General features: G+C 38.5%; 1 protein-coding gene across 3 annotated transcripts in view; it reads right to left on the bottom strand.

Annotated features, from left to right (window-relative positions):
* AIG1 (androgen induced 1) overlaps positions 1-26,112 on the bottom strand; it is a 329,615-nt gene extending 303,503 nt beyond the window's left edge. For 2 of the 3 annotated variants that reach the window (XM_027850744.1, XM_027850743.1), the window contains exon 1: positions 25,900-26,109. In XM_027850744.1, the coding sequence (XP_027706545.1) occupies positions 25,900-26,040 (141 nt within the window). In that variant the 5' untranslated portion in view covers positions 26,041-26,109. Of the gene's footprint in view, positions 1-25,899 lie in introns of all 3 variants that reach the window. The other variant, XM_027850745.1, reaches the window with a different exon arrangement.
* Positions 26,113-26,929: the final 817 nt, after the last annotated feature.

Genomic DNA, 26,929 nt, shown 5'->3' on the forward strand with positions numbered 1-26,929 from the left:
TCCTTCAAGAGCTAAAAGACATAATGCCATTTTGGCAAACTGTGGTTTCAAATTTCCATGATGGCTGTTTAATTGTTCTAGTCTCATATCAAATGTCCAGCAAATCTTCATGGCAGAACACTGTCTACTCAAAGTTTTCATTATTTTCAGAAACTTGGTTGATGGTTCCGTAATACTGATTTTCTTATTTAAATTATCTGTTTCATTTTATCTATTTCATTTGCATTGCCAACTCAAAGACAGACTTGTGGACACATTTTTCTGAGACTGTAGGAGAAATATTGATACTTTTCCATATTGTTTTGTCTCTGTGAAACCTAGACTTTGTGCCATTTATAACCAGTTTGAGAAGATTGATCCAGCTAATATGGTCCTGAGCAAATAAATGTGTAAAGGTTAATACAAGGGCACTTTTATTTTTGTAATTGGGAAAATTTTTTAATATCTTCATTTTCTTTATTTTGAGGTCCTATGGCCCACTGGTTGACAGCCAGGTTCAACTCAACCAGGGTCTGCCTGAGTTCACCGAGCAGCCCCGTTGTGAGGCCAATGTTAGTTTTCAGATAAATCCATCACAGCTTCTGCCCCGTTCCTGAGAGTGGAGGAGGGTCCTGTAGTCTCTGTCTATCTACTCTCTAAGTCTCTCCCTACTCCTCTCCACTCCTATGTCCCCAATGGCTAATATTTTTTCCATTCACAAATGCCAGCTCTCTTTCTTCCTTTCTGTCCTTGTACCTCCACCTCTCTCCTTCATCCTGTCTCACCCTACTAGCTTCCTTCTTCTTTCTTCTCATCTTCCAACTACCTCCCTCCCATTCCTTCTACTCCTCCCTTTCCCTATCTACCCTCTCTTTCCTCCTCCTTCTCCCTCTTTCCTCCCTCTATCCTCTTCTCCATACACACCCCATCTTAAACAATCCAATGTTCCAGGACCTAAACTTCCTAACTCAGCACACTAATTTAATCGCTGACGCATAGGGTTTTCTCAAAGAATCACAGAATCTGACCAAACACTTGACACTTACTACTAGCTGTGTGACCCTGGGCAAGTCACTTAACCCCATATGCCTAAAAAAAAAAATCACAGAATCTGAGAGTCAGTAGGGACCTCATAGGCCATCTATTTCAATGAATTTCCACTGTAACAAAGATGACGAGGTCATCCAGCCTTTGCTTGAAGACCTCCAAAAAAGGGAAAGCTACCACCTCTCAAGGCAGTTCATTCCACTGCCAAGTTTGACTGGTCGATGTTGTGCTGCTGCTTCTGTTTTAGAGAAATGAAGAAAGGTTGCAAAGAAAGGTCAGACAGAAGCCTACCTCAGTTGGGTCATAGAGCAAATATTCATTTTCCTCCCCAGAGAAGACTATCCCTTTTGAGATTTAAAGCAAAAAGAGCAGAGGGAGACTGATCGACCAGGAAGAAGGGAATATGGGAGTCCACATTAATAAGTTACTGTACTGAGCAAATTATACCTCTCTACGCTATTATAACTTAACCTAAAATGAGCAGCATACCTCAAAAAATGAGCAATTCATTTCCTTATAGCAATAGGTGTAGATATACATGATGTGCATGTAACACACCACCACCAGCAGCACAGCTACCACCACCATGGTATTTCTCAATTGAAAGTGCATTTAAATTAGTTTATAACTCAATGTTACATTATTTGTGTTCTACGTTTTCTTTACAGCAAGCATTAGCATGATGAATGACAATTCAAACTCATTTGAAAAGTTCAGTTTTTAACCTCACATAACATGTAAGGTATGTCCAAATACCTTATCTACCAAATAGTTATGGAGGGAATGTATGTTTTATGCATCATCAAAAACACACAATTGCTTTGCATTGCCTTCAAGTGCCAAGTGTGATCATATGTATTTTAATAATAATTTCTGAAGGAATATTTCTCTCCTCTGACACTGCCACCACTCTAGTGCTGGCCCTCATTACCTTACACCTTGCTTATTACAATAACTTGCCTGCCTCAAGTCTTTCCCCAATCTAATTCATCCTCCATTCAGCCACCAAAGTGATTTTCCTAAACTGCAGGTCTAATCATGTCACCCTCCTATTTGATAAACTCCAATAGCTCCTTATTGCCCCCAGGATCAAATACAAAATGCTCACATTGTCATTTAAAACCCTTCATAACCTAGCCCTCTCCCAGTCTTCTTACACCTTACTCTCCAAAGCATACTCTTCAATCCAGTGACACTGCCCTGGTTGTTCCATAAACAAAACACTTAATCTCTCAACCACAGGCATTTTTTTTCTGGCTGCCCCCCCCTTACCTGGAACACTCTCCCTCCTCTACTCTAAACACTGACCTCTCAGGATTCTTTTAAGCCCCAACTAAAATCTTACCTTCTACAGGAAGCCTTCCCTAACTCCTCTTAATTCCAGTGCTTTCCCTCTCTTACTTATTTCCTATTCATTCTTTATATAGTTTGCTTTGCATATATTTGTTTGCAAATTGTCTTCCTCATTAGACTGCAAGCTCCTTGAGGGCAAGGACTATTTTTGCCTCTTTTTGTACCTCCAGAATTTAGTAAAGTGTCTGGAACGTAACAGGTGCCTAAAAAAAAATGTTTCATTGAATTGAATTTATTGAATTAATGTGCTCTGAGATCTCTTTTCCTAAGTGTAAGAGAGGCGGTGGAGTGTAGCAGAATGAGCACTGGGTTTGAATTTAGGAGATTTGGGTTCAAATACATGTCCTAAGACTTATTAGATATGTGTATTAGGAAACACGGTCCAGTAGAGAAAGGGCTGGTTTGGGGGTCAGAGGACATGGGTTCAAATCTTGACTCTGCCACATCTATCTTCTCTAGATCATAGTTTCTTCATTTATAAGAAGAAATTGGACTAGATGATCTCTAATGTCTTTTTAATGGATCAATTAATAAGCAGGTGCCTTCTATGTGCCAGGTACTATTCTAGGTGTTGGTAATAATAGAGACAAAAAATGAAGCAGTCTTTGACCTCAAAGAGCTTATATTCTACTGGGGAGACAACACATACACAAGTAAAAAGCAGAGAGAAGAACACTAGCAACCTGGGGATTCCAGGTCTAAATCAATGATCTTATTACTCTAGGTAAATTAAATAACTTTTCTGAATCTCAGTTTCCTCACCTGTAAAGAAGGGCTGTTGTGAAGAAAACATCTGGTAAGTCTTAAAGTGATGGATACCAATACATAGCTCTGCACTCTACAATAAGTACATTATGGTCAAGTACACTTTCACAACATTAAGTTTTAATTTCTAAGAAAATACAAATACCTACTAAATATTTCTTCATCTGCTACTACATACAGTTTCAAACTAACTCCCTGTATCAAATTAGGCTAACTACCAGTCCCCTATAATTTTCAAGGCAGGTGTTACTATGTGAGAAATGTACTGAAGTGGCACTTTTGAGCATTATGTCCTTACTTTCTCTTTAAAAATTCCTTCTAAACAAACATATTTATTTCCACTTTACAAATGCATGAATGTGATTTAAAAACAATAGCAATGTTTATTATTTTAAATGGAATATTTTAATATTAAGTATTCTGGACGTTAAAATGAATTCAGTAAATCTCTTATGTAATATTCTCCTATTTAATATATTCTGGCTGTAACCTTTTTTTTTTTTTTTAAACTCCTGTTCTGAAACCACAGAGAGGAGGATAGTGAATGAACCCATAAAGCCTCATTATGATAATCTCCTAAATATTTGAATTTCAGTCTTGTTCAATACTCAAGAATCCTGTGCACGAATAACTACCGTCTAACCTCTCCTTCCCCTCCTGCTTATCTGCTAGGGAAGTACCCCACATTCCAAAATGTTCACTTTCTACTCTCAAATCAAAAGTAACAATCCCCGAGGTTGATCTCCATTAAGTCATAGACCCACAGGTTATTTTAAAGTTGGAAAGGATTTTTAGACACACTGTATCTATCTAGCCCAACACCCTCATCTTCCTTGAAAAGATACCCAGGCAGTTAAATGACTTGTCCTAAATCACATAAGTGGTAATAAATAATAGCTAACTTTACATAGTACTTTAAGGTTTACAAAGCATACATTATTTCATTTGATCTTCATAAATAACCCTATGAAGTACATAAGTATTACAGCTAAGATCCTCATTTTACAGATGAGAAACCTCAGGTTCAGACATGAATGGACCTGTCCAGGACCACAATGGTTAATAAGTGTTGAAGCAGGAACTCAAATCTAGACCTTCCAAATACAAAACCAGTACTCCTATTACACAATTATGATTACAGATTCAAAGTCTGTTAGAGTTGGGAAGGACCTTATAGATCATATCGATCCCCCTATTTTTTAGATGTAAAATATGGAAGGACCTTATAGATCATATCAATCCCCTTATTTTTCAGATGTAAAATATGAGATAAAGTGCCTTGCATTATGTCATACAGCAAGCGAGTAATTGAGCAGGGATTAAATCTCTGGTATCTTAGGAGGAAAAAAAGCTAATTTCTCAAAACAAACAGAAATGGTATAGAAACAAAAATATCCTTTAAAATAAATTTTTAAAGAAAAGGACGAACTAGTTAACTAAAAATTTCCTACACAATTCAAGTATTAACAAATTGTTTACTGTATCTCCACAAATAACTTGCAAAAGAGATCTAACTGTGAACTCTAATTTTGCCTTTAATATTAAGGACAATTAAGACAGACTGCAACATTAAGGTATCCCTGCTAAGATCTGCATCTGTTTTCTATAACTAACTATATTTTAACCTTAACCCTTATCCATTTCTAAGGTGATTTCTATTGTGCCACAAATTAAAGTTGTGATCAAATGTCACTTACTTTATGCTTCTTAATAAAAAAAAAAAAACTGACAGCATTTCCATTCACATCACACTGAGAGTAAACAGTAAAATGAATAATACATCTAAATAAAAACGAAACCTCAACCATGTCCTGACCTAAACCAAAGCAAACAACCATATTCTATGAACTACACAGAGTTTTTCTAAGAGTATAAGCCAAGACCCGGTTCATATAAATTTGTCATTATGGAGGGTCCACTTAGCAACATGAATTGCAGTAGTAGAAACACTGACATTGGAAGAATGGAGAATTAAACATTGAAGGTCAAGATTTGCATAAGTAGCTTTAAGTTGAACCACACAATTCTCTTTCTGTCTTTACTTTCTCTCTGGGAATCTTCTGCTTATCCTTAAGAGTTCTCTGCTATTAACAGATTTTATAACCATGGGCAAGTTGTTTTACCATTTGTGTACATCATTTTCCCCATCTGTACAACAATGAAGAGATTAGACTAGATCTCAGGTTTCTCACAGCCCAGACAGTAAATTATTCTATTCCATTCTCATAGATCACTGATACTTACCTTATTCATATTATTTTCATTACTGTTTCAGGCTAATCTCCTTTTTAAATTAAATCACATTTTTTTTAACCAATAGAAATCCTATTCCCCTTCCTACCTTCCCAGATCACTCTCCCCATTGAAAAAAAGGTGGAAGAAAACAAGCATTTATTAAGCACCTACTATGTGCTAGGTACCATGCTAAGCACTTTATAAATATGATTGTCACAACAATCCTGGCAGGTAAGTGCTATTATCATCCCCATTTTCAGAGGCAGAGAGAGATTAAGTGACTTGCTCAGGGTCACATACCTAGCAAACTAGCACAGTGACTGGCACACAGAAAGCACTATATAAATGTTATTATTATTTTTATTGTTAAGTGTCTGAGGCTGCATTTAAACTCGGGTCCACCTGACTCCAGGTATAGAACTCTATCCACTGTATCACCTTGTTGCCTTCAGAAAGCAAAGCACGTAAGAAAGAAAAGGAAAAAAAAAACAAAAAACTTTGTCACAAACATCTATACTCAAGCAAAACAAATTCATGCATTGGCCACGTCCAAAAAAAAAGGTCTCTATTCTGAGTCTATCATCTCTCTATCAGGACCAGCCATTCTATTTGTTCTTATTTTTTTAGCTTCCTTTCTGTTTTGACTACCTTCTCTTCCGGCTTTCTATAAAATTTATTGTAAATCAATCTATAATCTATCCTTCTCTAGTTCTCAAAAAACCTGTTCTCAGAGAACATGGTTTAGACATTGCATCATAAACCTAGAGCTGAAAGAGGCCTATCTGTCATCTAGTCCATTCCCCCCAATTTTGTTGTTGAGTCGTTTTTTCAGTCACGTCCAACTCTTAGTGACCCCATTTGGGATTTTCTTGGCAAAGATACTGGAGTGGTTTGCCATTTCCTTCTCCAGCTCATTTTAGAGATGAGGAAACTGGGACAAACAAGGTTAAGTGACTTGCCCAGGGTCACACAGGTAGTAAGTAAATGAAACTGGATTTGAACTTCCAGAGATGAGTCTTCCTGAATCCAGGCCTGGCACTCTATCCACTTTGCCACCTAGCTATCCCATTTACAGGTGAGGAAACTCAGGGCCAGATAACTTAGGTGACTTTGTCAAGGTCATAGAGGTAGTAATCAGCAAAACCAGGATTCAAACTCAGGTCCTCACATGGTAAATACAGCACAGCACTGGTTCACCCTTTTGGATTAGAGGTAAGTCTAGGCCTTAGGTAGCCCCAATTTCCACATTAATAAAATAAGTGGGTTAGACCAGATAATCTCTAAATATTCTCTTGGCTCTAATATTCTGCAATCCTATAAATTATCATTCAGAACTCACCCTGGTTCCATCAGCTCTCCCAAGGCTATGGAGCTGGCTCATTTCTCTTCTAGAGCTGCACCTAAGCACTAGGGTACAATGGTTCCACTGGTTATTCAAAGCAGGGTTCACAGGATCATAGCCCCTGACTGATACATGAAAGAATGCCTTTTTTTTCCCTTTTCATCTTAGAAAAGGTTGAAATTTTTCAAATGGAATTTTTACTAGGAAACTAAAAGAAAACAAACAAAACAAAACCAGAAATGAGTAAGTTAAAAGAGTGCATATTTCTGATTTGAACTTTTCATGTCTGGCCAGACTGGCTGTGCTGGCACAGTGTATTGGGCAGTTTGCCCCTCTTTCCGTTCTCTAACCTCAACATCATCCAGACAGGAACATTCTAACATTCAAACTAACCCAAGGTACATTGGGATTAGCACCACTTCCAGATCTGGTGAGGTTCTCAATCCTTACTAGAACCTACTTCCAGAGAGAGCTTTTTCCTCCAAATTAGGGGATCTCCTCTTTGGTCCCAGGCTACAGAGTTCTTAGAGGTCCCCTTAATCCCTTTGGCTTTCTTGCAACTCTGCAATGAAGGCATTTCTCTTTAAAGCAAAGATTCTCACCCTGGGCATCTAGCTGTCTTACATGTATCTCTGGTATTTCCTAGAAACATCTAGGCCTCTTAGACATTTAGATTCCTAAACCTTTAGTCCTAATCCATTTTTAGGGCAGCAAGTGTAGTGGAAAGAAGATTGGATTTGGAATGTAAGAAGATTAAATTTTGTTACTACCTGTGTGACCTTAAGCAAATCACTAGATCTGATTTTCCTCACTTGTCAGATGAGCATTATGGACTAGACATCCCTTCAGGCTCTAAAATCATAGCATACTAATTTCTCTGAACACTTCAGTTTTCCTGGAACATACTGTAGTGGTCTGAATATATGAGTCGCATTTTCCCCTAAAATCTAGCTTGTAAAAAATGCAGACTATATAAGGTGTTAATTTTTGAGTGTATATCTATAAATAAATTTCTTTTCAAAGAAATTTCATATCAGGAGTGTGACCTACATCCAGATCTTGCCTATAGCTAGATCATATAGTAACCTCATTTTTTAAAACTTTTTTGACTGGTTTACTAGACAGGCAAATTAGGAAAATGATGTGATCAAACCAATAAACATTTATTAAGTGACTACTGTGAGTCAGGCACTGTGCTAAGCACTGGGGACACAAAGAAAGGCCAAAAAAAAAAAAAAACCCAACAATTTCTGCTCTTAAGAAGTTCAAAAATCTAATGGGAAGACAACATGCAAAAACTAAATACAAATAAGTTATATACAGGATAAATTGAAGATAATCAACATAGGGAAGACACAAAGCTTACAGAGGACAGAGAAAGGCTTCTTGCAGAAGGTGAGACTTCAGCTGAGACTCACAGAAAGCCCAGGAGCTAAGAGGTTTTCATGCTTGGGGTAGAGCCAGTAAAAATGCACAGTCCAGAGATAGAATGTCTTATACAAGGAATAGCAAGGAGACCAGTGTCACTGGATCAAAGGATATATTCAGGGGAGTAAGATATAAGAAGATTGGAAAGGTAGGAAGAGGTCAGGTTACAAGGTGTTTTAAAAGGCAGAGATCCTAGAGGAAATAGGGAGCCACTTGAGTTAACTGAATGGGGTGATGACGTGTTCATACTTGTATTTTAGGAAGATCAATTTGATGGCTGAGTGGAGGGCAGAATAGAGTGGAGAGAGAATCAAGGCAAGGAGACCAACCAGCAGGCTCTACCAACAGTCTAGGTGTGAAGCGATGAAGGTGGTGGCAGCATCAGCAGAGAGAAGAGAATAAACAAGAGATGTTTAAAGGTAGAATCAACAAGACTTCATAAGTGACTGCATATAGGGAGCGAGGGGTACGAGAGAATGAGGAGTGGAGGATGACCCCTAAGTTAGAACTTGGGGGACTGGGAAGATGATGGTACCTTCAACAGTAATGGGGAAGTCAGGAAGAGGAAGAAAGTTTAGGAGAAAGATGAGTCCAATTTTGGACATAAGCTATATCAATATCACTTTACCACGGCTTATTGCATGACTAACAATCTAGGCCTGTGATCAACAATATTCAGAGCAGACAACACTCTAAATCATCATGGTGATCTTTCAGTTCTTCAGGTGCTCCACCCCAATGCACATTCACCCTCTCAGGGCACACCTGAAAACTCCTTTTCCCAAGTATACAGAGATATTCTACAATCTTCTCTTTTCACTTCCTCCAAGTGTCCTAATATGGAAACATCACAAACAGCCTCTTTGTGAGATACAATGTCCTGGTGAAATATCAAACTGGTATTTGGCAGCTGGCCTGACAAAAGGAAAAGAGTTGGAGGGTTTTATTGAGGGCATGTGAGGACTTGACCGAGAAATGGTGTTTGATACCAAAAGATCTAGAGTTGAGGATAAAGGCTAGGAAAAAATGGGGAGAGGGCACAAATAAGATAAAGTCGATGAGGGAATGGTTTAGTATTCAAAAAAAAAAAGGAGGCAGTCCTAAGGCTGTCACCTCCATGGAATTTGACACATTTCCCCTAGGCGGAAAAATGAGAACCTGGGCAGTGCTATCAAATGAATTCTAGGACTAACAAACAGCTGCTAAAAACTGAGTACGTCTAATGTTTTTAGGATGATCTCAAAATGTATATAGCTAAATGAAGATTATGAGGTATGCAAACAGGTTATTTTGGTAATGTTGTTGTCCTCCTCTCCCTTCCCCAGGTTAGAGGGAAATTAGAAACACGTTTTAAAACTTCATCCTTTAACTAAAAAAAGTAGAACTGATTTTCTGCAAACTTTGTCTCTGTATATCAAGAACTCTTTACTCTGACTCAAATGGAATTTGACAATTTTAATTAAAGAGAAAATGGAAGAAAAGATGTAAGAACTTGTTAAGACACAATTAGAAGTGAATACTCTTGACCCCTCAGCTGGAATCACAGAATCCTAGAGGGCCATTAAAATGACATCATCATTTTTGACATAGAGAGATTATCACCTGACATTTCCCTTGTAAAACAAATTGTTTTCTTGTAAAATCTACATGTTACGGTAGTTTTAGAAGTATTTTTCCATTTTGTCAAAGGTTAGCTAAAAAACCCTAGGGCAAAATAAAGAGAAATTATTTCATTATTGCTACAGTATCTAACATGTTCTTCTCTATCATGCCTATAGCTCTAATAAGAAAGTGAGAGGAAAATAAGTCCATATCGAAAACTGTTCTTAAATAGAAAATTATTTCTTGGAACACAGAGATCATTGCTAGGAGAGCCAACCTACAATCAAAACTGGTCAATATTTTCTGAACACCCATACCATATCAAATAGAAAGTCAGTCTTAAAGCCAAAAAGACCTGGGTTCAAGTCTAATGTCTGACACATACTGGCTGTGTGAGCCTAGACATATTGCTCACCCTCCTCAGTGCTCCAGACTGACAGCTGAAAAGAAGGTGCTGACCTGCAGTGGCAGAAGGATTTTCCTCTTCTGGGAATTCACTATACCAAAGAAACTGGGGCATAGTTTCTCTGTAACATCACTGCACTATTAAGAACCACTGAATAAATCAATCGACATTCATTTATTAAGCACCTACTATGTGGCAGACACTATGTAAGGCATCAGAAATAAAAAAAAAAATGAATAAAACAGTCCTTACTCTCAGGAAAGATACATTCTAATAATGCAGACAAGAAACACAGATATAAGTGTGTATGGAATAAGTCTGAAGAGAATAAATAAAAATAGAGAAATACAAGGTAGTTTGAGAAGAAAGGAATTCGGAGTTAAGGCTTCATGTAGAAGGTGGTGCTTGAGCTACACCTTGAAGGATAAGGATTCCATGGGGTAAAGTTAAGAATAGAGTGCATTCAGGAGACAGCTACTGCAAAGGAATGGAGTTCAGACATGGAAGACGCTGTGTGACTGGGAATGTACAATGAGGCTGGAAAGATAGCTTAGGATCAGGGGGTAAAAGGCTTTAAAGGCTAAATAGAGGGGTTTCTATTTTATCGTAGGGACAAAAAAAAAATATTTTATCCTCCAGTCATCCTGTGAGTGACAAAGTAGGAACAGAAGAGATAAAATCTAAGCCAGAAGGAATTCCAGTTATAGTGTAGCAATTAAAGTTTCTATTGTAATCAGTAATTGATAGGAATTTATTTCATTGTTTTACTCTTATAGTATGAATTAAGTAGCAAGACAGCCAGGTGTAAGGAGGGTTAATGTGGGCAATATTAAAAACAAGCTAGTTCTGATCCTAAACAGACTGCTTAACTGTAACACAACATTAATGAATATTTTCTTAATTTGGAATTTATTTTGCAATATTTATGATGAAATGTTTACAATGTTTACTTGATAAGCAAGTAAATAGTGTAAACAAGTCATGAATTTGAGCATTTTCTAAGTAGCCAAACATTTATATCTGATAAAAATGCAATGTAAGCAAAAACCAACCTTCCATAAAACTGGTATTTTGATAAGTTAGTCGAAAATAATTATTCATTAATTAAATGAGGGTCTCCACTAGGAAACATGTGGTTGAGGACACTGATTCTAAGAACTTGTAAGTTGTTTTTTTTAAATCTCTAATTCAAATTAGAATCACTAATTCTGACAGACATTCCCACCAAATAGTGGTTTTACTTACTCACATTCAGCTTTTTGTTGCGTGACCTTTACCAAATCACTTAACCTTTCTACCAGATATGTCTGTTTTCTAATTGTAAAGTATGGATAATCTTTAACTCATAGGATTATTATGAGAAAATGTGTCTGTAAAATGTTTTCAAGAGAAGTGTCATTCTGTTTACTTTGACAGATGTGAATCTATTTCCTCAGCTCTAAAACCAGGGTTTGTTCCTGCTTACCACCTATATGACCTTGGTAAAGCCTTTTTTTTTTCCTCTAGGCAATGGAGTTAAGTGATTTACCCAGGGTCACACAACTAGTAAGTGTTATGTGTCTGAGGCCGGATGTGAACTCAGGTCCTCCTGACTCCAGGGCCAGTGCTCTATCCACTGTGCCACCTAGCTGCCCCAGGAAGTCTCTTAATTCATCCAGTTAACTTCCTTTTCCTTCCTAGTTAACTTTCACTAAAATAAGAGGGTTGGAAGAGATAGCCCCTACAATACCTCCCAGCTTAAAATTCGTTATTGTGTAAACAATGTCCCTGTCACTCTGAAATTCTACTTCTTAGCTTCTTTATAAAGCACTGAATGTACCTTGGATTTTTGTAAAAATTAAAAATATATATGGGGAAATATTCAAATAGTGCCTAGTGTCCTTTTTTCAGATACTGGCAGGATTCTGTTTTAATACACTTAAAGGGACAAGAAAACTATGTCAAAGATTCTTACTGTTACAATTTGCAGAAGGGGCATTGCTATTTTTACATTATTTTATATTATAATTTATATTATGTTTACATTTATTTACATGAAAAAAAGTTGACTGGCTAACAAATCTACAGCTGGAAGGAACTTCACAGGCCATCTCGTACAATCTCTTCATTTTACAGATGAAAAAATTCCACAAGCAGCAAGCATCACGATCACAGGCAGAATGTGAACCAAGGTGCTCTGACTCCACTAACTCTTTTCACTGTACCATATTGCCTATGATCTCCAAGCAGGATCAAATTAAGGAAGGTTGTTTTTCATTCTTTAAAATCATGCCTTTTTACTGTAACTTTACTAAGTATAAGAATATCAATATAAAATGTGCTATTTTCTCAAATTGTTGTGTTGATAACTTTCTGATGTTTATATCTACCTACATAGATCTGTATCTCTTATCTATTTCTTTTTGAGGTTTTCATTCAACAAAATTCACAAAATTCACGTTGGCAACCCATTATTACTTAAGACTTTATCAGGACCTGACCTGGAAAGAGTGTTTTTGTGTGTGCGTGTGTGTGTGTGTGTGTGTGTGTGCGCATGTGACATAAATCACAGAATTTTAGAATTAGAAGAGACCTCAGTGACTTCTTCCAGCCTATCCATAAAATGAATCCCTAATATAACATAGAAAAGTGGTATTCTAGCCTCCTTCAACTTCCTCTCCCTCTGTCCACAAGGCCCTTTGACTGAATCCAAACTTCACAGAACAAATCCCCTTAATAAAAGGATCTGTTCTGTAAAACTTGGACTGAGTCAAAAGGCTGCACCCCAAGACCTACAAGGCAACAGGTTCCCCACCCCAGACATAGGGTATCATACCCTTACCTGCCCCTGCTCTGCCCAAAGGAATGGTAAATTTTGATGGCTGAAATCTGGCAATATATCTTGGGGTTTACTGGCTAGATTTCTTTCATAAAGGTCACGCCTTAAACCCAATTCACTTTGGCTCCCATTGATTGGTCAATAATTGTTTGGGCCCCATGGCTCAGAGTGAATGTAAATAGTACTGGTTTCTGTTCTGGCCGGAGACCCTTAAGGTCTTCCCTTCCCAAACTGATGTTTTTTTAAAAATTAGGAAAAAGGGGCCATTCCTTGGCTCATTTCTTACTTTGCCTTAATTATGGAACTAAAACCTGGAAAAGACCTTAGCTTAAAATGGCCAAGGTCTCCCACTGCATCCAGGACCATCTCCAGTCATCCTGATCTATATCTTGCTACAGGGCCCAGATGGCTCCAGAGGAAAAAGTGAGATCAGTGACTTTGCATAGACCTCCCTCAAATGGCATCACCTTCCTAGCAACAGAAGATCTCCAAGGAAGAAAAACAGCATTTTTGAAGTCAGCCACTCACACTTTTGAACAGTTTCAATAATTAGGAAGTTTCTCTTGAAATCTAACCTAAATTTGCCTCTTTCATATTTATTCACATTGCTATTGGTTCTGTCCTCTAGGGCCAAACAGAACAAGTCTAATCCTTTCTCCCTATAACAGCCCTTCAAATATTTGAAGACAACTACTATGGCACCTCCCCAGTCTTCTCTGAGGCTAATCATGTCCAACTCTTTTACTCAAACCTGGTTGCCCTCCAACTTAACATCATTCTTAAACTGTAATGCTCCAAAACGAACACAGTACTGCTGATGAGGTCTGACAAAGCAGAGTATAGTGGAGCTACCACTTCCTTTCTTAATGCATTCCAAGGTCATATTAGCTTTTTCAGCCAAGACTGCTGACTTATACTGAGCTTGCATTACAATAAAACCACTGAATCTTTTTCAGACAAATTGTTGTTTAACCACTCCTTCCCCCATTTTGTACTTATAAGAGTTGATTTTTTTGTACTCAAGTTTTAAGAATTTACATTTTCCCCTGAATTTCATCTTATTAGATTCAGACCAATGCTCTAGCCTGCCCAGAAGATCTTTTTGGATCCTGATTCTATTGTTATCCATTGTATTAGCTCACCCCTCCCGGATTTGTATTATCTGCAAATTGGACAAAAATGCCATCTGCTCCTTTGTCCAAGTCACTGATAAAATGGTTGAAGAGCACAGGGACATATGCCTGAGGTAATCCATTAGAGACCTCTAGCCACATTAACACTGAACCAATTACTTTTTCTCATAGACTTTGTGGGATGAAACTCATGATTATATCTCTGGAACATATCTCTCCCCCTCACCCCCAAGAAAAGGGATGGATAAGGAGTATGGAGAGAGGTTGGATAGCACTTTATATTAAGCAATACTTTGGGAAACATCACATAGAGGAGAGGTTGTGTGGTCTAGTGTGGTGCAGTGGTATAGAGTTTGAATGCTGGCCTCAAAATTAAGAAGACCATGTTCAAGTCTTATTTCTGACTGGCTGTATGACCCTAGACATGTCACAAACTGCTAGAACTGACCCTCTGACATTGCTTTCTATCTACTCCCCATGCAACTTGTAAGTTCATAGTTATATAGATGTCTTGACCATTAGAATGTAGATTCCTTGAGGGTAAGGACTGCTTTTGCCTTTTCTTCTTTTTCTCCCAACACAAAGTCTGGCACACAGTAATGCTTAATAAATGTTTACTGACTTCACACCAAGTCTCAGTCCAGCAATTTGCCCATATAAATTACTTGACAGTTTCCTTATCCAGGGTTCCGTATACCAATGAAACCACAGGTCTGGTTTAAAAAAAAAAAAGGCTCATAGAGCTCACCTTGTAACTACAATCTATATACTGATGAATACCTGCTTTTTAATTTATTTTGATCACAACAGCTCAACTTTGTGGGGTGATTTGTAATCTCCACAAATAGTATGCTCCAAAAATACCTACAAAATACTTCATTGTGCTTTAGGATACGAACAAAAATAGTTTTATTATTATTATTTTATTATTATTATTATCAGTATTACCTTAAGATTAGTCTCTACATAAAGCCAACCAGAATCCTATTATATTTCCCATCAGCCCACAAACAGATCACCGTATACACTATGTATAAGTTCTAAAAAAAAGAAGTCACCAATATATCATTTTGAAAAATATGATGAATTTTATTAAGAATATTGAATATAGGGCGGAGCCACGATGGCAGAGGGAAAGCAGTGACTTGCTTGAGCTCTGCCCGAAACCCCTCCAAATACCTATAAAAAATAACTCTAAAGAAATTCTAAAGCAGCAGAACCCACAAAAAGACAGAGTGAAACAAATGCCCAAGATAACCTGGATGGTTGATTGGGAACATATATCGCACCAGGCTGGGAAAGGAGCAAAGTTCAACGTGGGCGCGCAGGCTGCAGCGAACCCGAAGCAGGCCTCAGAGGACTGAATCGCAGGTAGCTGTGGTGGTTTCCAGACCTCCCAACCCAAAAATGCCAAAGACTACTTAAAAGGTCAGTGGGAAAAGTCTGTGACTGCAGTGAGAGACGAGCTAGGTCTCAGTCACAAGTCTCCAGTGCGACCCAGGGCCCCGACTGTTTCCTGAGCTTCCGGCCCACAGACCGAGGGGAAATCGAGTGGCTGATCAGAGGGGGATTACAGAGATCTCTTTGCCAGTGCTGAGGCAGGAATCTCTTGCTTTGCCTGTGCTTGGATCTGGGTCACAGTTCTGAGGGGCGGTCCTGGGGCGAGGAGAAGCACTGGTGTGGTGGAGCTTGTTGTGGTGGTGGAGAGGAAACACCTCGCCCCTTATCATTCCACCTTGAAAGAACTGAAAAATTTTCAGATACTTCCCTAGAAGTATCTCTGAAAACAGCTGTACAAACCCCCAAAGCTTGGGACAGTACATTCTCCACATTGGAAGCAAACTCTTACCTTAACAAAGAGTTTAAAACTCAAGTAATTGGCTGGGATCATGAGCAAGCAGCGCAAAAAGAGTCAGACTATATTATCTTACATTGGTGACAAAGAAGATCAAAACATACAACCAGAAGAAGACAACAAAGTCAAAGCTCCTACATCCAAATCCTCCAAGAAAAATATGAATTGGTCCGAGGCCTTGGAAGAGCTCAAAAGGGATTTTAAGAAGCAAGTAAGAGAAGTAGAGGAAAAACTGGGAAAAGAAATGAGAATGATGCAAGAAAATCATGAAAAACAAGTCAACAGCTTGCTAAAAGAGACCCAAAAAAATACTGAAGAAAATAATACCTTAAAAAATAGCCTAACCCAAATGACAAAAGAGTTCCAAAAAGTCAATGAGGAGAAGAATGCCCTAAAAAGCAAAATTGGCCAAATGGAAAAGGAAGCCCTAAAGATTACTGAAGAAAATACTTCCTTAAAAATTAGAGTAGAGCAATTGGAAGCTAGTGACTTTATGAGAAATCAAGACACTGTAAAACAAATCCAAAAAATATCTCATTGGAAAAACAACTGACCTGGAAAATAGATCCAGGAGAAGAGAATTTAAAAATTATTGGACTATCTGAAAGCCATGATCAAAAAAAGAACCCAGACTTCATCTTTCAAGAAATTATAAGGAAAACTGTCCTGATATTTTAGAACCACAGGGCAAAATACAAATTGAAAGAATCCATCGATCTCCTCCTGAAAGAGATCCCTAAAGGAAAACTCCTAGGAATACTGTAGCCAAATTCCAGAGTTCCCAGGTCAAGAAGAAAATATTAAAAGCAGCCAGAAAGAAAGAATTCAAGTAATGTGGAAACACAATCAGGATAACACAAGATTTAGCAGCTTCTACATTAAGGGACCAGAAGGCTTGGAATATAATATTCTGGAAGTCAAAGGAGCTAGGATTACAGCCAAGACTCACCTACCCAGCAAAACTGAGTATAATCCTTCAGGGGAAAAAAAGGTCATTCAGTGAAATAGAGGACTTTCAAGCATTCCTGATGAAAAGAACAGAGCTGAATAGAAAATTTGACTTTCAAATAGAAGACTCAAATGGAACATGAAAAGGTAAACAGGAAAGATAAATCATAAGAGACTTACTAAGGTTGAACTGTTTACATTCCTGCGTGAAAAGATGATATTTGTAACTCATGAGACCTTTGTCAGTATTAGGGTAGTTGGAGGGAAAAAATTATATGTATATAGACAGATAGATAGATAGATAGATAGATAGAGGGCACAGGATGAGCTGAATATGAAGGGGTCATATCTAGAGAATAAAATTAAGGGGTGAGAGAGGATTATACTGGGAGAAGGAGAAAGGGAGAGGTAGAATGGGGTAAATTATCTCACAAAAAAACAGAGAAGAAAAGGCTCTTACAGTGGAGGGGAAATAGGGGAAGGTGAGAGGTAATAAGTGAATCTTATTCTCATAGGATTTGACTTAAGGAGGAAATAACATACACGCTCAATTGGGTATGGAAAGCTGTCTTACTCTACAGGAAAATAGGGGCGGGGGAAGGGGAAGGGGACAAGAGAGTAGGGGAATGATAGCGGGGAAGGCAGATTGGGAAAGGGGGTAATCAGAAGCCAATACTTTTGAGGTGGGACAAGGTCAAAAGAAAGAATAGAATAAATGAGGGGGCGGGATAGGATTAAGGGAAATAAAGTTAGTTTTTCACAACATGTCTACTATGGAAGTGTTTTGCATAACTGCACATGTATAACCTATATTGTGTTGCTTGCCTTTTCAATGAGGGTGGGTCGGGAGGGAGGAAGGGAGAAAATTTGGAACCCAAAGTTTTAAAAACACATGTTTAAAAAAATGTTTTCACGTGCAACTGGGACATAAGAAATACAGAAGTGGGGTACAGAAATCTATCCTGCCCTACAGGAAAATAGAAGGGGAAGGGGATGGGGATAAGAGAAGGGGTTGGAGAGGTAGAAGGGAAGGCAGACTAGGGGAACGGGCATTCAGAATGCATGCCATCTTGGGGTGGGGGAGGGGCGATATGGGGTGAAAATTTGGAACTTAAAATCTTGTGGAAGTAAATGTTGAAAACTAAAAATAAATAAATTTATTTAAAAAAAAAGAATATTGATTATAGGTTCTCCAATACAGGGAGTGTATATAAATGCATTACCAAAAGAAGAGCTTCATCAAATAAACAGTCAAAATTTTATTTAGTATTTTTTTCATTCAACAGAATTCACTGAATTAGCATACACAGTTTATTATACCATAGAAAGAGCACTATTTTTTAAAACTTGACATTACAATACTATTCATTAAAATGAGGTTCTACTTGCATTTTCTAAGGGGGTATATCTGTAGTATAAAATTACTACCATAGATTTATAAGGAGTAAATAATAAATTTTCAAATCTTTAATATATTCAAATAATTCATCTACATTTAAACAGAAGTAACTGACATTAACTATCTGCATGACCAGTTCATCATCACAACAGATACATTTTCTTATAGAGAAAGAAGGCCATCACAAAGAAAGCCCTGCAAACATGGAACTATTCTACTCTAAAATAAGAAATTGGGCAAATGGAAATGGAAACAGAGTTTTCTCACAAGCAAATGTGAACAGTATAATAACAACTCCCACTGGATTTTATAAGGAGAATTCCAAAGAGGGAAGGTCCTTTAAATTTGAAATGAATGCAGGTATGGGTCAGTTACAAAGCAGAAGGGCAGGGATTAAGTTACTTCCTGAGTACTTAAATTTCCATTGTTATTACTTCTCTAGTGTGAATAATAATAAATGCAAGTCAAGACACTTTAATGTAAGCAGCCCAAAACAAACTTAAAATAGTCACTGTTTCTGAGCACCTAGTAAATTTCAAACATTTTCTGGGCTGAATCCCACCATAACGTGATTCACGAAGTCTGTCAAGGGTCAGATCTCTTCATCTTGTTCCATGCCATTCAAGATGAGTCCTAAGTCAAAACCTCTTATTTATTTTAAAGAGAATACTACTCTAAGAGACAGAAAGGCCCTACAAACCATTTAGCCCTATGCTTCACAAGAGTTCCACACTGTCCTAGAATACCAGACTGCAGGATTTTTTCAAAGTCAGCCCTAGTTACAGGAACATCTGATTCAACATGGAAAATCATACCATTGTTCAGGCTTTCCCAGTTACCGTTTCTAGGAGTAACAAGACATTTCAGAGGACTACAGAAAAACAAATGAAAACCCTACAACATACCAACAAATTTTCCTAAACATTACATAGTGAAGGGAAAATAAAAAAGAAACCTCAGCCAATGCCCAGAGGATGCTCTGTAATTCCTGCAAGATTTGTGAACAGGAAGAGAATCAACAACTCTTTTCTCAACTCTTCCACACCAAGGAAACTGTTTTATAGAAGATGCACAAGTAATACTCCCAAAAAAGATAATTATATAAAATACTTGATAGATTCTTCTTTTCTATATAAATGCATTAATTTGATCCTACCAATCAATTAACAAGCATTTATCCAGCACCAGCCTTCCAATGTTTCTATCAGTATTCCACTTACAAAAGTGAAACAAATTTAATCCAGGGAGTTTCTACTTAAACTCCTTCTCGTCTACATACTACATTATTGTTTTGTTAGGTGAAACAGGAGTGCAGCTATATAATGGAATAAAGAAATTCACCTTGGGAAGTTTTATTACCTATGTTAAATTAAGCCAAAAACTCTTACCTAAGATATATTTTACTCTATGGTAAGAACAAAAACTAAATGTAAAATTTAGCATTTTATTCTACTTCTTAGGAATATTTATCATTGCAAATGGAAAAATATGGCACCTTGGGGATGTTTCAGAGGCCAAAGAAACATTTTAAAGATCAATTTCTCAAACTCCTAAAATAAAATAATTTGAATGTAACTTCACTTTTTCCACACCATCATACGTTCTGACTATGGTTTTATTACCCTTTTAGAAAAATTACTCTTTAGAAAAAGAGTAGAAAATACTCTAAATTCAACTTTACTCAGCTGCTCCTGGTCTAAGAATAATGTGTTTGGTATTCCCCACAGTATTTTGCACATAGGATCAAGCTAAAAGACATCTTAAAGATCAGTTAGTCCAACCTACTCATTTAATTTTTTTTTTTTTAATTCTGGACTTTAACACCAAATAAAATGAGCATTTCCATATACAGAGTAGAACAGAAAATGAGGACTGTATGTGAAACTGCAAATCTCTATTACATGATACAGCTTGCTGTTTCATTTTAGCATATAATAAATGTAACATATAACATTCAAAGCTCTATTCTATTCTGTGGATTTTTTTCTTAATCCTTAGGCAACGACTCTTTTGTTTTTCTTTTTCAAAGTTACCATCCTAGCCTCACTCTGCCTCCCAACTCTACCCTACATTGAAGGGGGTTTGAGGGAAGGAGGGGAGGAAGGAAAAACCCTTATAACAAATATGCACAATCAAGCTAAACAGATTCCTACAATGGTCTGTCCAAAAACGTACCTCTTTCTGCAACAAAAGTCCATTACCTCTTTTTCAGGAGTTGTAAGCTCTCAATTTTATGCTTGAGGAACTTGGGGTCCAGAGGAAATTGAAATAACTTACCTAAGGTAAAACTTTAACAAGCTGCAGTTAGGATTTGAACCCAGTGCTTTGCTTTAAATCCAATGCTCCTTCTACCCACATTAGGAAAGTAACTGTGCATACTCAAATGATTGTTAATTGAATGAATACAGAGGCAACTGAAGAATTGGATACATTCCTCAATATTTATGGGGCAATGCAAAGTGGAAATAAAATAACAATTCATGTGAATCTTTCTCTGTGTCAGAAAAAATCTAAACTTGACTTTCACAAAATAATGACAGGTACAATGAACCTTATTTTTTCATTATAATTATTATTACTATTATTATTATCATTATTACAAAATAGCTGGGTGGCAAAGCCTTAGAAATCCAGTTGCCTTTGTCTGGTTTCATTCTAACAATGCTGATGGCTTTTTGTTTGTTTGGACGCCTGTGTAGACTACAAATGTTCCACACCCTGGACTCTCAGAGAATTGACAATAATGTGGAGAGGTGCAAGTACAAGAGTGTCAAAAAGCCAGAATATGACCGTCAATATCTGAACTCTGACCTCCATGACTCTGAGGCCAAGTTCACTCCTGATCATTCCACACTGCTTCTCTCAGTTTTATGCTCTTGTGAGTTTTATGATTATTTAAAAGCTGCGAAACTGATTTTACCCTTTGACTCAGCAAATTGCATTACTAAGATTTTATCCTAAAGATAATAGAAAAAACAAAAAGAGGATCTAGGCAAACAAAAAAAGTTATAATTTATTTAAAATAGCAAAGTAATAATAATAAAAATCTGGAAATAACCTATATGTCTAAAATTGGAGAATTAAAATTAATTAATTCTCAATTAATTATGGTTAATTTAATGCAATATTTTAATATTGCACTATAAAAAAGGGAAATCAATAAGAATACAAAGAAATATGAAGGCTTGTGCAGAGAGTAATGCAACCTCAAATCAGCAAACAGCATGCATATTGACCTAGATCCCCAGTAAAAATAAATAAATGATTGAATGAATGAATAAATAAATAAATGAATGAATGAATGAATGAATGAGTAAGACCAAAGGTGACTGAACTTTAGATTTGGAAAGAGTCACAAACTTTTCAAAAACTACTTGTTAGTTTTATTTTACTCTGTTAAAATGTACAGAGCATCACTATTTTTTCCCACCTCTACATCCACCCTTGATTCTAACCTTCCTTCAGCAGTCTGCATCCTCAATCCTCTCTGCCTCTAGGGCAAAGATTCTACCTTTCCCTCTCTACCTGGTCTTTCCTTCTTCAAATATGCCCAACCTCCCCCATTCTTTTAAAAACAAAAAACAAAAAATTAAAAAAAAAACAAAACACCTTCAACAGACCCTTCCATTGGCTTATCTTCCTTCACAACTAAACACCTAGAAAAAGCCATCTACAATTCACTGGATCCACTTTCATTGAACTCTCATTCATTACTCAATCCCTTATAAGCTGGCTGTCCCACCTCATCCCTCAACTGAAACTACTCTCTCCTGTTACCAGTGATCTCTTAATCGCCAAATTTGAAGGTCTCTCCTCAGTAATCATCCTCGTTGGCCTATGTGCTATATCTGATCCTACTGACTACTCTCTCTTGACCTGGATACTCTCTTCTTTGGGGTCTTCCTGTCATGACTTTTTGTTCTTTTCCTACCTGTCTGACCTCTCCTTCTCAGTCTCCCAATGTACTTCAATCCTCACACGTCTGATAGATGCCCATTGTTACATTACTGAACATTTCTTTAGCAGGTATTTTTTGGAATTAGATGACCAAAAATTAAAAAAAAAAAAACACCTGTGATTTGATAACAGCTAAAAGTCACCCAGGGACTCAATCTTAGATCCCAAGGACTGGCAGAAATAACTGTATTTATTTCACTCATGTAAAACAGAATTATATGTACAACCTTTCTAGGTGAAAGGCTTCTGTACACCACCTGTTCTACCATTGTTAGGAACAACACTTTTTCCTGCAGTGCCTACACAATTCTGCTATTCACTGCATTTCACTGCTGAAAAAGAAAACTCTTGGGGAAATAAGCTGAGTAAGATTACCTCCAGCAATAACCCTCACTTCAGTTTTTGATTATCAACTCTAACTCTACAGAGATGATAGTCATAGGGAGATCTGAATACAGTAAAAATATCTACAATATAACAACCTAGTGAACTCGTAGCTTGAGACACAATTCAGTTTTCTGCAAATTGATTTGTTGTTGTCATTCAGTTGCTTTGTGACACCATTTGGAATTTTCTTGGCAAAGATACTGGCATGGTTTGTCATTTCCTTCTCCAGCTCCTTTTACAGAAACTGAGGCAAATAGGGTTAAGTGACTTGCCCAAGATCATATAGCTAAGAAGTGTCTCAGGCCAGATTTGAACTCAGAAAGATGAGTATTCCTGACTCCAGGCTTGACACTCTACCCATGGCACCACCTAGCCAAAAACTGATGTCATATACTATTGAATATGGATAAAGCTCATGGTTCTCTTAAATCAGAATTGGCCCAAAAGGTGACCCTACCACTGAAGATCTGGGAAAGAAAAATCAAGTCCAAAACTGATCTGAGATGTCAAGACGAATAATGCTGTACAAATCTAGTGGGAAAAGGTTAACTTAAACACACACACACACACACACACACACACACACACACACACACGAAGAGTGAAGTGGCAGGAATTTAATATATTCAAAGCATTTGAGTGTACTAAGGAACATGACAGGTTTTTGTTGCTGTCTTAAATAAAACCAAGTTTATATCTGTAGAATTCCTAAGATCTACTGAATAACAATTTCAGAGCTGAAAAGATTTAATCCTCCTTTTGAAAATGAAGAATCTAATCAAAATCTCTAACAAGAAAAAAATCACTTTGCATATGTATTTTTTCTGAAAGAGTTTCGGAGGAAACTTCTCAAAGCAATTCCTGAAGTTCAAGATTATCCCTACAATTGAAAAAAAGACATGTGGGGGCAGCTAGGTAGCTCAGTAGATAGAACACTGGCCCTGGAGTCAGGAGGACCTGAGTTCAAATCCCATCTCATACCAGACATTTGACACTAGCTGTGTGACTCTAGGCAAGTCACTTAACCCCAAATGACTCACCAACAAACAAAACAAACCAAAAAAAAAGACATGTTTACAGAAGAAAGACTGTATAACTTCCTTAAGGCCACACACCAAAAAAAGGTGAAGAGTTTCATTTCAATAAAACCTATATGACCAAATTCAAGGATTGATTGTATATTATAAAAAAATAGATATAAAGTGATTATGCCATATAGCCAATATTGCAGAATATATAAAATCATTCAGGGCCCATTGTGAGTTCAAATCTCAAAAGTGTAATAGGACAAGTACATAGTGCCTACATCTGAAGAGAAAATTTTCTGAGGAAACATCCAGCAATGTGTTGAGGAAGGGTATCATTAAAAGAAAGTGGTTACAACAGCTTACAGAATTACAGACAGAGACTGGAGGGTTCTCTAGCATCCTCTAGTCCAACCAGCTCATTCTACAAATGAGCAAACCTAGGCCAGGAGAGGTTAAGTGATTTGCCCAAATAGTAACTCAAAGAGACAGAATTCGAACTCAAGTCATCTTATTCTAAATGCAAAGCTCTTTCTTGAGTTCTAAGAATTTTTCCTAACATACGCTGAATTCTCATTGTAACCCTGTCCTGGGTCTTTATTCTAATTCTTTTCCTTTCTCTACTCCCCACTACCAGATCCATGCCAGAATCTTAGAAGAAGAAGAGATCTCAGAGATCACCCAATCCAACCATTCTCACTCTAAAGATGGGAGTAGATTAAACGACTTTTGTCACACAATACTTTAACGCTTTTTGAAGCCTTTAAATGTTCAATCAAGTTCCAACCTCACTTAACATCAAGAGCCCTAAGCAAATAGGGTCTTGACAGCAGGCCAGAAAAATGCCTTCTTAAAGTTTGGATAGATTCTTCCAGTTTTCTTTAGTAGCTATAGCTCAATATGCTTCCCAGACAAGAATGACACAATGCAGTGTAATGCACTGGAAGCTTTGAGATCTTCTAGGGGTGGGAGATAATATACTTGAATGCACTTCAAGTATAAAACCCTCCAGAAAAGTGTAATACTAAGGCAACATTATTAAAGACCAAAAGGATCCTCAAGTCTACTTAAGAACTGAAGACAGACTTTTGTTTACTTTTATTAGTAACTACATAATATATGACTTACATTTCCAAAAGAGTGCAAAGTCCTCATGGCAGCAAAGAGGCAAACCCTTCTCTAGAGAGCCAGCTTTTTCCACAACCTTGAAAAACTTCATTTCTCTTTTCCAATTTTCGATTCCACTAGTTGGACATTTCCTCATTTGTGCTCCATGAAGAAGTTATGATTTGGGTTAGCTTTTTTGGATCATACTTTATAAACATACACACACACACACACACACCCCCAGATTAGAAGGGGGAAAAAAAAGACATATACAGAGAAGGCACACTGCATAGCTCTCACCAAATTTGCACACTTCACTTTTCACCCAGAAATCTTTTCATTCAGAAGTGAGACAGTTTTCTGACAGGAGAAGGCCCAGTTTCCTTGGGGCCCCCACCACCTAAGATGGATCAATTCTGAATGAATGGACCAGACTTCAATAGGTACTACAAAAAAAGAGACCCAGCTTTTTGCAGACCATTACATACACAAAATTTGCTCCAATTTAAAGGATGGCGAAAGTGTACAGGATACGAAGTTAAACCATTTGGAAGGAATCTTTTTAAAAGTTTCTCTCCAAAAGTTGCAGAGTTTATAAACACCCGCAGGAGGATGAGGGTGGTGGGTGGGGGAAAGATACCCTAGGAACAGGGGATCGCACAGCATTTTCTGCTCTCCCTTCTGTGCCGATTCTCACGTCTGGAGAAGGTGCTGATCAGACGGAGCCACGTTATCGCTCAGTTGGTACGCTCGAGGTCAATTAGGGGGCGGCGGGGTCAGACACAGCAGGAGGCCAATTTCACAGTCAAGGTCATGAAATCATCTCACAGTTGGAATGGAATGGAAAAGAAGAGATGGGAGGGGAGAAAAGCAGAAGAGGGGAGGGGAAGCCTCCTGCTCCGCCTCTTCGGAACAGAGAGCGGGGTCTCCCCCTCCCAAGATCCCTCCCACTCCACTTTCCCCACCAGGTGGTAGAGGGAGGGTCAGAGGATGTTGTGGTAGCTGAGAAGGCACGGGCTTGGAGGTGTGTGCGGGGTGTGATCATGGGCGCACACACATACACATACACACACACACGCAATGTCACGCACACACAGGGGCGGGCGGCCTTACCAAGTCTATGAACGTCAGGAATTTCCAGCTGCCTCCGTAGGTCTTGTGCGCGGGCATCTCAATGGCCTTGTAGTTGCACAGAATTGAGCAGTAGGACAGCAGGATGGCCACTCTCAGCACCTGGCAGGGGATAAGCGCCATGTTCGCCAAGGGCCTCGGCTCCGCCGCGAGCTCTGCACGCCGCCCCGGGGGAAGAGACGGAGGGTGGGAGGGCGTGGCTGAGGCCGGACCCAGAAGGTGCCTGGCCTGGGGGGAGGGGCGCAGGTAGGTGGCGAGGGGAGGGCGGTCGTGTGGGGGCGGCCGCTACTGCGGCTGCAGCGGTGACGAGTGCGCTGCGGGTGCGCGCGAGGGGCCAGGGGCTGGGGGCGTTCCGCTCGCCCCACGGGAAGGGACCGTGTCGCGCGCGCGGGTGTATGTATACGGATTTGTGCGCGTGTGCGAATGCCTCTTGCACCGCGCGTGGGGCCTGAGCAAGCCCGGGAGGCTGCGGCGTCATCTCCTTCGTCATCGCCATCATTATCATTTTCGCCCGTCTCTGGTCTCTCCGGAGCAGAAGCGGTTGAGGAAGTGGGTGCAGGTCACGTGTGCAGAGCGTGGGAAAACGCCTCCTAACTCTCCTTGGTCTGTCTGGCCGCACAGCGTTGGAAGGACCCCCCCCCCGCGGGCGTGCACGCGCGCCACCCGGGACCCCCGGCACTGGACGCGGGGATGTGGGAGGGGAGGAGGCGGGTTTGGGGCCGGATCTCCTAATGCAGGCGTTCATCTCCTGGAGACGATTAAGTTTCTTTTAAATCTGTTGATAAATGCAGTATATCTTGTCTAGAGGGTCTATATTATCTATATCCTGTCTGTCTGTCCTATCTTGTCTATCATCTATCCATCTATATATCCTATTCATCATCTAGCTCGCTTGTTTATCATCTATCTATAAACTATCAGTCTTATCATCCATCTATCTATATATCCTGTTTGTCATTTATCCTGTCTGTCCTTTCTATTCTATAATCTATCTGCCCTATCATATATCTAT

This window comes from Vombatus ursinus, unplaced genomic scaffold (assembly GCF_900497805.2).
Source record: "Vombatus ursinus unplaced genomic scaffold, bare-nosed wombat genome assembly UNPS02009132.1, whole genome shotgun sequence".
Lineage (NCBI taxonomy): Eukaryota > Metazoa > Chordata > Mammalia > Diprotodontia > Vombatidae > Vombatus > Vombatus ursinus.